This window comes from Saccopteryx bilineata, chromosome 2, assembly GCF_036850765.1.
Source record: "Saccopteryx bilineata isolate mSacBil1 chromosome 2, mSacBil1_pri_phased_curated, whole genome shotgun sequence".
In the NCBI taxonomy this organism is placed as follows: Eukaryota; Metazoa; Chordata; class Mammalia; order Chiroptera; family Emballonuridae; genus Saccopteryx; species Saccopteryx bilineata.
Window position 1 is genome coordinate 14,745,837 of NC_089491.1, and position 12,471 is coordinate 14,758,307.

Consider the following 12,471-nt stretch of genomic DNA (forward strand, 5'->3'; position numbering starts at 1 on the left):
CAGAGGTACAGACATGAAAACAACATTTTTGAGGAATTACAGTAATTCAATATGTCTAAAACTTTTTATCATTAATAATATTATTTACCATTTTTTGGCATTTACTTTATGGTGGGCACTTGGTGTGGGTTTTCTTGTTTTATCCTCCTAACAGCCTTACAAGTTAGTATCATTTTGCAGACAAAGACAATAAGCCTGAGAAATCAAGTACCTTATACAGGTTGTACTGCCCAGAGTCAGAGCATTGACCTGGCCTGATCTGTGGTGGCGCAGTGGACAAAGCGTCGACCTGGAATGCTGGGGTCCCTGGTTCGAAACCCCAGGCTAGCCAAGTCAAGGCACGTATGAGAAGATTAACCTGGCTTTCTGAGGATTAGTCAAATGTGTTCCTCTTTTGTTACTTGGTTGTATTTTGAAGGTGCTGTGTGTCAGGCATTGTTCTAAAGGCTTTTCAGTATTAACTCATGTTGCTGTCCTCCCACTCCTAGGAATTAGGTACTGTTATTACCCTGTTTTTACATGACACAGCAGAGTTAAAGAACCTGTACAAGGTCACAGCAAATAAGTGGAGCTGAGATTTGAACCTAAGCTATTTAACTCAGAATGTACTTAAATGCTACCTCTTCCTCTTATTGAATCTTTACTATGGGCCAAATCTAATGCTTAACACTTATCGCATCTCATCTAGTCCATAAACCGTACAAGGCTGATTTGTACATAAACTGAGGCTTAGTACCATTTAGTAACATCCAAAAAATACTATTTAATAAGTATCATTACAGGGATTTTCAAAGTATATTCCTCTGGGGACATCTAAAATTCCAAGAACCCCAGGATGGAAACTATTGATTTAGTGCCTAATTATACAAAAGAAATCAGGAAGTGTGAATTGTGGGTTAAATTGCATGCTCCGAAAAGACAGATTGAAATGCTAACTCCTGGTACCTGTGAATGTAACCTTATTTCAAGATAGGTAAGTCATTGATTTGCTGATCTAATCAAGTTAAGGTGAGGTTGTTAGGGTGGGCCCTAATCCAGTGTCTTAAGAGATAAAGTCGGACAAAGAGACAAAGCACAAAAGAAAAATACAAAGTCACAGACACAGTGGAGGCAGAGATTGCAGTGATGCATCTATAAACCAAGGATTGCTGGCAAACACCAAAATTTAGAAGAGACAAAGTAGGATTCTCCACTGCAGGCTTCAGAGAGAGCATGTCCCTGCTGACACCTTAACTTTGGACTTCCAGCTTCTAGATCTTCAAGTGAGTTAAATTTCTGTTCCACATCACCCTGATTGTGGTACTTTGTTATGGCATCCCTAGGAAACTAATACAGAGCATATACATAACATGAAATGTGAATGCTGCATCCCATCTATAAAGCACTGCCTAATTAGTACTTGAAAATCACTTCACAAAATGTTAGAGACCCACCTGAGTGGTGGTGATGCTGTGGATAGAGCATTGACCTGGGACGCTGAGGTCCCAGGTTTGAAGCCCGGAGTTTGGCAGCTTGAGCGCAGGCTCACTAGCTTGAGTGTGGAGTCGCTGGCTTGAGTGTGGGATCATCAACCTGATCCTTAGCTTGCTGGCTTGAGCAAGGGACCACTGGCTCAGCTTGAGCCCCCCCCCCCATCAAGACATGTATGAGAAGCAATCAATGAACAGCCTACGTGAGGCAACTTTTTCATCGCTCTTGCAAAAAAAAAATAAATATTAAGAGACCTAAGTCTTGACAATAGAAAGGTTTAAGTTGGTATATACTAGGTAGCTAAATTTTTTTTTTTTTCTTTTTTCTGAAGCTGGAAACAGGGAGAGACAGTCAGACAGACTCCCGCATGCGCCCGACCGGGATCCACCCGACACGCCCACCAGGGGCGGTGCTCTGCCCCCCAGGGGGCGATGCTCTGCCCATCCTGGGCGTCGCCATATTGCGACCAGAGCCACTCTAGCGCCTGAGGCAGAGGCCACAGAGCCATGCCCAGCGCCCGGGCCATCTTTGCTCCAATGGAGCCTTGGCTGCGGGAGGGGAAGAGAGAGACAGAGAGGAAAGCGCGGCGGAGGGGTGGAGAAGCAAACGGGCGCTTCTCCTATGTGCCCTGGCCGGGAATCGAACCCGGGTCCTCCGCACGCTAGGCCGACGCTCTACCGCTGAGCCAACCGGCCAGGGCCAGGTAGCTAAAATTTTTAAACTGAATGTGATCCACCACCCAGTTTACTAAAATCTTTCCTGTTTGCAGACAAGATGAACATTTGTTAAATTCCTTGTTTAATGTTTTCTTTAATTCTGAGCATTCTCAAAAATTAGGCACCACTGTGATTACTGAATCATGACAGGTCCATAGAATGTGATTTTTTTTTAATTCACTAATTTTAAAGAGAAGCAGTTGTAATTACATTTAATGTTCTAACACTTGGATGAGAAGTTTTATTGAAAAGAATCATGCTACACCAACTTAAATTCTTTAAAGTAAGATTTCAATAGGATGTATATTAGGGCACTAAACAATCTGTAACTTTCTGAGTAAAACTACATAAAAGACAAAGAAATGCTTTCTATAACAAGGTAGGAGGTAATTTTAAAAGAGCACACCTATAAGAAAAACACACTCTAATCACCATAATACATGGCGTTTTTTATGGTACCAATCTGAAAACGTTTGAAGCTGTCAAGGTATGTCAGAAGTTTGCAGGAAATGAGTCCTGAGTAAGTCTCAAACAGTGTACATTCTTTACCATCATTAATTTCCTTCCATGCCACAGGCATTTCGGCATCTGTAATTTCTGAAGATGTGAAGATAAACTTGTAGCAACATCTGTTGTATCTGATGTGCCTTTTCCCAGAAAACTTTGAACTGTGGATGGGTATAAGGCCAATAGACTTCGCACAAATTCCTATAAACACATCAGCAGGGACCATAATGGGTATTTCTTTGAAAACCACATACATCATCCGAGCCACATCTTGGGACATAATAAAGGCCTCACCACTGCAGTAATCTGGGTAGTACTTTTCTGGGTACTCACTAAGAGGGACAAATTCTTGGCTATTAGGGTCTCTATTGGGCATATCTTGATGGATAACCCTTCCTACATAGATATCTTCAAGGTGTTCTTTCAGATTGAGAAGATACTCTACCAAGCTTGGTAGATTGACAAACATTTCTTCATCAACCTTGAGAATGAACAGGGCATTAGGGCAGAAAGTCACAGCCCACCGTGTCATTGTGATGATTTTCAGGGTTTGGTTCTCAGCACTGTCCAAAAAGATGCCTTCGATTATATCATTATTCTCATGGGACTCTGTGTCTATCTTTTGCTGGGTAGATACCAAAATAGGCATTCCCAAAGCAAATAGTGTGAGAATGGGGTGCCCTCGGACACTGGTCACATTACCCCAGGTTTTCCTGATGAGGTCCCGTCTTGTTTGATTTCCTGGGTTACTGAAGATAAGAGAGAGCAAAAATATGTTCTTCCCTCTACACACTTCCGACTGGCTCAAAATGTAATACTTGGAAATATTACTTCTTATGGGCTCCGTGTTCAGTTTTCTTGCCTTATCCTTAATTTCAAGAACTTTCATATCTACATAAGGCAAAGCATGTAGAAAGTATTCCTCCACAAAATCAGCCCCAAAAAACAAGGCGTGAAATAGGATAACATTAAACAGAATGAAACACCACTGGTGAGTCCGAAGTCTGCAGAATGTCACCTAAATAAGAAAAGAACACATGTTCAACCTTTATCTCTTATCTCGGTTTTTGCCCCAACTAAATACCGTATGCACCTCTATAGCACTTAGCAGTATACTATTTTAGGTGTTATTATTATTTTTGTTAAGCTGTCTCTACAACTAGATCGTGGCCTTCTAGACAGTAGGTATCATGCCTCTTCTCTAGTGCTGCTGAGTTCAATGTTTGGCACAAAGTGGGAACAGTAATATATTGGTTGGTTGTTTTCTTGCCTGTTTGGATGAAAGCCTGCTTACTATGTATACAAGGCTCTATGTTAAATGCTGGGGAAGCGAAGAGGAATCCCACATAGACACAGGGATATAAAGTAACAAGTGGCATCAGTGTGCTAAAAAGCCTGTAGGAAAATACATAGCATTCTTTCTGGGATTGAAGCATCGTATCAATTTCTTCTCTAATTACAAAGGTCAAGGGCTATTTTTCAATGACCTGGTTGCTTTTATTGGTCACTGCACAATGGCTACTATCAAACATTTACCATATTCCAGGATGACTTTTCAATTTAATCTAATACTGAATTCTGACATTGTTTTGACAATGTCCCTTAATTCATCTGACATGTCTGTCAATATGGGCAGATACTTCCTATCTGCTTAGCAGCCCTACAGACATCTAGGATAGACTCATGCCAAGCTTCTGCCACTTCATCAAAGGAGATGGAAACTTTGCATCTAGAAGAGCATATGCAGTATTGTAATATAATAGAGCCAGGGAACATTAAAGGAATTAAATCTCTGTTCATGGGAGTTTCGATAAACCATCCCATAGTAATAGTTAACTGCTAATTAAACACTTGTCATGGGCCAGCCAATGTGATAAGCACTTTTACATGCCTTAATCATTTAGTCATAGTAATACCCCTTTCAGGTAGGTTTTCTTCAAAATTGAACTGAGCATCTGAGCTGTGTTTAGTAATTTGCCCAATATCATTCAGTGTGTAAGGGGGTGGAATATGGCCATGATTTGAGCTCAAGTATATCAAATTCCAAAGCTCACTCTTAACCACTAGAGAATCTTGAGTCCCCATATTTTACTTTTCCGTGTCTATTGACTAGGAAAACAAAACAAACAAACAACAATATCAACAAAAAACCCTCCTGAAATTATACTCTGAACTGCTTTCCATATTCTCAGTGCTGATATGTGTACATAGAAGAAACACCAGCCTCAAAGTCTATTGTAATAGACAGCAAATGCTTCAAAGATGATAAGAAACTTACCTGCATGTTGTCTGTGAGCAATTTCAGGGCTTTGGAATTTACTGAGTCCAGATGCCAAATTATGCCTGAATGTATCTCAGGATCATGCCAGTCTAATAGCAACTGAAGTAAAGTATTTTGTGCCTCAGACTTTAAGGATAGGGTTTCTGGCCAATCAACCTGAGCTTTTGTCCCAGAATACCTGCTGGCTGTATAGGAGAGCAAGTGCTGATCATGTTACAGCTAGAGTGAATCCAGAACAAAGAGTTACCAAAAAAAACCACAACAACAAAACAAAAAAAACCCTCCTCAAATGCTTCCAATCTTTTGTACCTCTTGAAACTGACCCCTTGTCTTTATGCCAGTTCCTGGTGAAGTATGCATAGGGCTTGAAAGAACAGTTCACCTATATCACCTCTCCATAATATTACCACACATGAAGAAATGTCATATAATGTGTTTGGAGTGCACCTCCAGAAACTAAGTAATTGAAGTATTGATAGTTTCCACCCTTCCTCCCACTGGACATGCACATTCAAGAAATATACTAAGCATCAAGGAATACGTGTCATATGAATGGGTACAATTTTTCTCCCCAAAGAAACAAATGGTGAGATGGGTTGTGTGTTTCTTTGGGAAGGATTTTGAATTTCTGGTGTAGGCTAAAGCAGTGTCCCCAACCCCCGGCCCGTGGGCCATTTGGTACCGGTCTACATTATTTCTGTTTTATTTATATTTAAGTCTGAATGATGTTTTTTTTTGTTTTTGTTTTTGTTTTTTGTTTCTGTTTTTGTTTTTTGTATTTTTCTGAAGCTGGAAACAGGGAGAGACAGTCAGACAGACTCCCGCATGCGACCGGGATCCACCTGGCACACCCACCAGGGGGCGACGCTCTGCCCACCAGGGGGCGATGCTCTGCCCCTCCAGGGCGTCGCTCTGTTGCAACCAGAGCCACTCCAGCGCCTGGGGCAGAGGCCAAGGAGCCATCCCCAGCGCCCGGGCCATCTTTGCTCCAATGGATCCTCGGCTGCGGGAGGGGAAGAGAGAGACAGAGAGGAAGGAGAGGGGGAGGGGTGGAGAAGCAGATGGGCGCTTCTCCTGTGTGCCCTGGCCGGGAATCGAACCCGGGACTTCTGCACGCCAGGCCGATGCTCTACCACTGAGCCAACCGGCCAGGGCCTGAACGATGTTTTATTTAAAAAAGACATGACCAGATTCCCTCTGTTACATCTGTCTAAGACTCACTCTTGATGCTTGTCTCGGTCACGTGATACATTTATCCATCCCACCCTAAGGCCAGTCAGTGAAAATATTTTCTGACATTAAACCGGTCCGTGGCTGAAAAAAGGTTGGGGACCACTGGGCTAAGGGACTTTACTATATCAATTATATGTTATTCAAATACCCCTCCCAGGTAACTCTCTCAAAATGCAAAACAATATGAAGTCTATTTTAGCCTGAATTGAAGAGACTGAGCATTTGATGTTTAGCATTAGCTATTTTCCTAGAGCATTTATGTGTAGGACTTATCCCAAACATTGTTTCTACCAGTAAACTTATTTTCAAGAAAGAACAACATCCAGCATATTTTCATGTTTCTGTCACATTAGCAGTTGTACTGATCATTCTGTTATAAGGCCAGGCTATATTTCTTCTTTTTTCTTTTTATATAGTGATCTTCCCACCTGCTATTTACAACTCTTTTTGGAATTATTTAACTAGGAATAACTCGTTACATTTAAAGTTGTCTATGTTTTCTCAACAGTCATTGCTTAATCTTGAAAATTTTTACAAAGTAGGAAAACCTAACCTCAAAAACCATTCAAATGAAAGGGATTTTTTTTACATATACTAAATCTAACAATTCAATTGGTCTTATAGGTATTTAATTAAACACATCCTATTTTGTAATTTTCATTTTAGAGCCACAAATTTTGCTTCTGGGTCTCCTCTGGGCTTAAACTTAGAATTTGGTTTCTTTGTCCATAAGAATCTCAAATAATATATTGTCACTGGAGCAGCTCCATCTGGAATTTCCAGTTTGAGTCATCCATCTCCTATCATATTTGGGTTGAGACTGTTTGCTACGAATATATAGGGGTGCTTGCTTTTTTTTCTTTTCTTTTTTTAGAGACAGAAAGAGGGACAGACAGGAAGGTAGAGAGATGAGAAGCATCAATTCTTCATTGAAGCACCTTAGTTGTTCATTGATTGCTTTCTCATAATATATGCCTTGACCAGGGGCTACAGTTGAGGCAGTGACCCCTTGCTCAAACTAGCAACCTTGGGCTCAAGCTGGTGATCCCACGCTCAAGACAGATGAGCCTGCACTCAAGTAGGGGACTTGCAGTTTTGAACCTGGGTCCTCTGCATCCCAGGCCAACACTCTATCCAGTGCTCTACCATGTGGTGAGGCTAATAGGGGTGCTTGATTTTAATTACCTTAGTACTGCCTTCCTATTCTTAGAGGTTATCTGATTTGTGTACCCATGTTTTCCTAAATTTTCTTATAATATTGTCAACAGTGACTCTGTGTCTTAGAAGCCTACAGAGGCTTACTGTTGCCTACTAAATCAAATTTGCTCTCTTGAAATCTGACTTTCAGGGCACGATATTGGTTTCATCCCTCATGATCAATTTTTTATCTCCCATGTTTCAAGCACCCTAAAGTCTGTTGTTGGCTATTGGCTCCATCCCACATGATCAATTTTTTATCTCCCATGTTTCAAGCACCCTAAAGTCTGTTTAGAGTGTTGGCTCTGCCCTACCACTAACTGGATATGTGACTGTCTTACTTTCTATATTCTTTTTTTTTTTTTTTTACAAGGACAGAGAGAGAGTCAGAGAGAGGGATAGATAGGGACAGACAGACAGGAACGAAGAGAGATGAGAAGCATCAATCATCAGTTTTTTGTTGCGACACCTTAGTTGTTCATTGATTGCTTTCTCATATGTGCCTTGACCGCAGGCCTTCAGCAGACTGAGTAACCCCTTGCTTGAGCCAGCGAAGCTGGTGAGCTTTTTTTTTTTTTCCCCCCGCTCAAGCTGGCTACCTTGGGGTCTCGAACCTGGGTCCTTTGCATCCCAGTCTGACGCTCTACCCACTGTGCCACCGCCTGGTCAGGCACTTTATATATTCTATGTTATTATGCCTACCTATATCATTGGACCAAGTTGTCAAATATATTAGTCATAAGCCACATGTGGCTATTTAAATTTCAATTACTTAAAATTAAAATTTTATATCCTCAGTCACATTAGGTAATTTTCAAGTGTTTGATAGCCACAAGAGGGTACTGGCTGCCCTATTGGACAGCGCAGGTATAGAACATCATTGCTGAAAGTCCTAATGTCCAATGCTGGTATAAGGTGCATGTAGTGTGTGTGTGTGTGTGTGTGTGTGTGCGCGCGCGCGCGTGCATGAAGTTTATGAGCCCTTACAGACAAGGATAGCTTATGCTCTGAACGGGACCTGTGCTTAAATGTTCTTTTGACCTGAGTTTCTCCATATCTAAAAATGCAACTGATAATAGTAACTACCATTTAGGGTTGTGGTAGGGATAGAGTGCTATAACAAATAAAGTGGCTAGAAGAGTACTTGGCACATAGGAAATACATGGTTTTAATTGAGATGTAACCATCTCTCTTCTTTCCCTTACCAACCCCCTTACCTTGATTAAATTTTTCTCTTTAACGGTTGCCAAAGTTTGCATCATATCTTATTTATCTCTCTGTGTCTTCCACTAGGAGGTAAGCCCCAGAAGGTCAGGGATTTTTGCGCTTTCTGTTCATTAACCTTATCCCCATGAACGGTGTTTGGGACATAACAGATGCTCAGTAGACTGTTTGATTTGGGAACACGTCTCTTAACTTCTCCTCCCGCTCCCCCACAAAGCGAAGATAATAAAAGCAGTGCCGCAGAGTTGAAGCAAGATCAGATTGGACGAGGAACATAAATGCGCGGGACATATCCGGATACTATACAGCCTGGATGTAAGCTTTGGTGGAGAGTCCCTGTCGAGAGGGCCGTACTGCGCATGCTCCACCGCTTCTATTCTCTCCTTTGCCCTCCCGCTTCCCCCTTGAGCCCGGGGCCGGAAGTATAGACAGGGCCGCTGGGCGCCGGGGGCGGAGGGACGCGCGGAGATGACGCAAGCAGCACCGGAAGCCGCTCCCCTGTGAGGTTGCGGGCGGTGAGCGGCGGCCACTGGTCCAGGTCTGTTCTGTATACAAGGCGGGGCTGGAGCGGCTAGGGCGTTTCAGGCGCCCGCGCCTCTACTGACCCGCCGCGCCCCCGGCCGTTTGTCTTTTTCTCCCTGTAGGCGCCATGGCTGCGGAGCGGACCTGGCCGCTGCGAGGTTCTGGCGGCCCGAGCGCGCCTGGTCGGTGTGAGCCCCGCGCGAGGTCCCGGGCCCCGGGGCGCTCGCTCAGGTCAGTGCCGCGTGGATCACGGCTCCGGGAGCCGGGGACCTGGGAGCGACGAACGGGGTGAAGGGATCTGGAGTTGATGTTAGAGATGGGAAAATTGAGCCTCGGAGTTACTGCCTCAGGTTCCTTAGCTACGAAATGAGTTAACAGTGATGTCCCAGGGCTGCCCTGAGTTTGAAAGATGAAGTGTGGAGAGGTGGTGTATGAAGTACAAGCGCTGTACTAATGTGAGGGACAGCGCCGTAGTTGTGGGTATGCCATGGAAACAGGTGTGTATGTGGGATGCTGCTTGAACTAAAGATAACAATATCAGTGCTAACTAATAATGGTTACCTGCATTTCTTGTAGGCTTACCAGTGTGTCAGGTACGGTGCCAAACGCTTTACCTACATTATCCTATGTACAAAAACCCTTGTAGGCAATTCTGTTCGTGGTTACAAGTGGTTACAACTCAATTTTACAAGCGAGAAAACTGGGCTTTTGAGATAGGTGAAGTGATTTGCCCAGGGTCACCTGGCAACAAGTGAAGTTGCATAGCCCTTATTTTATTGTTTGTATTTTTTCAAAGCTTTTAAAATGTAATCTTAAACCAAAGATGGCTTCTAAGTAGATAGTATATAAACATGTTTTTTAATTTAACAAGAGATCCCTTCCTTATCCCTGTTTCTCAGCTCTGCAATTTTCTCTAGAGGCAACCAGCTTTACCAGCTTCTTGAATATTGAAAAGATAATTCTGCGTATATGAAAACCTCTGTGCTTTTTAAACTGCTGATTATGCTTGATAAGAGGGAAGATGAAACCTCCTCCCCAAAAATAAGTGTCTTGTTTTCACTCTTGACTAAGCCAGGCCCCAGTGGAGGAGAGAAAGGTGCATTCCTTATGCTTTATCTCTAATAATTCCTAGAGGTAGAGGTTTTTTTTGTTTTTTTGTTTTTTGTTTTTTTTTTGTATTTTTCTGAAGCTGGAAACGGGGAGAGACAGACAGACTCCCGCATGCGCCCGACCGGGATCCACCCGGCACGCCCACCAGGGGGCGATGCTCTGCCCCTCCGGGGCGTCGCTCTGTTGTGATCAGAGCCACTCCAGCGCCTGGGGCAGAGGCCGAGGAGCCATCCCTAGCGCCCGGGCCATCTTTGCTCCAATGGAGCCTCGCTGCGGGAGGGGAAGAGAGAGACAGAGAGGAAGGAGAGGGGAAGGGGTGGAGAAGCAGATGGGCGCTTCTCCTGTGTGCCCTGGCCGGGAATTGAACCTGGGACTTCTGCACGCCAGGCTGACGCTCTACCACTGAGCCAACCGGCCAGGGCCTAGAGGTAGAGTTTTGTATTGGGAGAGTGGGCAAGATTTTGAGGCTGCTGTTTCTTATGGGACCCTAGGAAAGCCACTCCACTTCTTGAGCTATAAATTTCCGCATTTATTAGTTAAGAGCTGTAGTGCTGTTATCTTTCACAAGGTTTGAAAATCAAACGAGGTAATGTCTATGGTAGACATTAAACCAATACAAATAGAGTTGCCAAAGGGAACATACAGAGTTAATGGCAAAACAGAGACCAAACCCAGGTCTCCCATCTTCCTACTTAGGAGTCTTTTCATGACACTGCCAATTTCAGAGCTTTGTAATTTTTAATATTGAGGCACAAGAGGGCAAGTTTAATGTTTAGTCTGAAGTGGGGGGGGTGTGGAAAGGGGCAAGAAAGAATGAGTATGGGTGGAGTGTAGAGAAAAATGCACCTAGAGGGAAACTATAGCCTCAAGTTGATATAACTGCCCTTAATTATAAATTGAACTCCTAGTAAATTTGGGCCCTTGAGTTTTTCTTCCATATATCTTAAGCCTTTTTTTTTTTTGTATTTCTCTGAAGTTGGAAACGGGGAGGCCATCAAGCAGACTCCCGCATACGCCCGACCGGGATCCACCCGGCATGCCCACCAGGGGGCGATGCTCTGCCCATCTGGGCCGTTGCTCTGTTACAACCAGAGCCATTCTAGCGCCTGAGGCAGAGGCCACAGAGCCATCCTCTGTGCCCGGGCCAACTTTGCTCCAATGGAGCCTTGGCTGCGGGAGGGGAAGAGAGAGACAGAGAGGAAGGAGAGGGGGAGGGTGGAGAAGCAGATGGGTGCTTCTCCTGTGTGCCCTGGCTGGGAATCGAACCTGGGACTCCTGCATGCTAGGCTGATGCTCTACCACTGAGCCAACCGGCCAGGGCTCTTAAGCCATTTTAAGAAAAACTTTATACGTGGCCTTTGGTGGCACAGTAGATAGAGTGTCAACTTGGAATATTGAAGTTGCCAGTTTGAAACCCTGGCCTTACATGGTCAAGGCACATACAGTAAGGAAGCAAGCAAGCAAGCAATGAACAATTAAGTGAAGCAACTATGAGTTGGTTGATACTTTTCCCCTGTAAAATCAAGAAATAAAATCTTAAAAAGAAAAGAAAAAGAAAACTTTTATAGTAAGATGATAGCCTTCAAAGAGATGTTGGTGGTCATGTTTCTTTCAGTCTTGGCCACTAAAAGTTTTCCTACCAGGTATTTGTAATAAAACTAACAAAAAGTGCCGTTGGAGTTACTTTAGACTGGACTCTGTTCTAAGCATGTTCCTGCTCTATTTTTGATTTTCACCCTCAAGATGAATGACAGCTTCCATTTTATAGTTGAACATGCCCATGATCACATAGAAAGTGGCTGAATCAGTAAAAGATTTGATTGACTTCAAAGCATTTTCGTTTACCTCATTCTGGCTTTGTATCCAGTTGTCCTTGGCTGTTCCTAGTAATGGGAAGCTCACCACTCTGGAGGCAGCTACTCCATTATTAAAAAGCTCTGATGATTTAAAAGCTCCTCCTCCTTATGGTGAATTGAAATCTAACTTCCTGAAGTTTTTCCCTTGAGGCCTTGTGCTGCCAGTACATAATATTCCCAGAGGCTCTCAAAGAGTTCAGTTTAGACCTGTGGCCTTAAGAAAGTTCCCTCCAAAGTTAGTTAATTACTTTAGAAGAGTAAAAACTGATGTTTTTAAATCATACATTTTGCAGAGTTAATGAATCTGCTTTATTAAAATAAAGATACCTTTTTCTTAACAATTGGAGATGAAGAA

General features: G+C 43.2%; 2 protein-coding genes across 3 annotated transcripts in view; one reads left to right on the forward strand and one right to left on the reverse strand.

Annotated features, from left to right (window-relative positions):
• Window positions 1-2,430: 2,430 nt before the first annotated feature.
• Window positions 2,431-4,998, reverse strand: B3GALT9 (beta-1,3-galactosyltransferase 9). Its single transcript, XM_066254664.1, has 2 exons — window positions 4,972-4,998; window positions 2,431-3,711 (listed from the first exon to the last, which is right to left on the reverse strand). The coding sequence occupies exons 1-2, from the start codon at window positions 4,975-4,977 to the stop codon at window positions 2,611-2,613; spliced, it is 1,107 nt and encodes a 368-aa protein (XP_066110761.1). The 5' UTR covers window positions 4,978-4,998; the 3' UTR covers window positions 2,431-2,610.
• A 4,121-nt stretch (window positions 4,999-9,119) lies between these two features.
• FBXW2 (F-box and WD repeat domain containing 2) overlaps window positions 9,120-12,471 on the forward strand; it is a 42,026-nt gene continuing 38,674 nt past the window's right edge. The window contains exons 1-2 of one of the 2 annotated variants that reach the window (XM_066256373.1): window positions 9,120-9,166; window positions 9,273-9,381. The gene's annotated coding sequence lies outside the window, so the exon portion shown is untranslated. The other variant, XM_066256372.1, reaches the window with a different exon arrangement.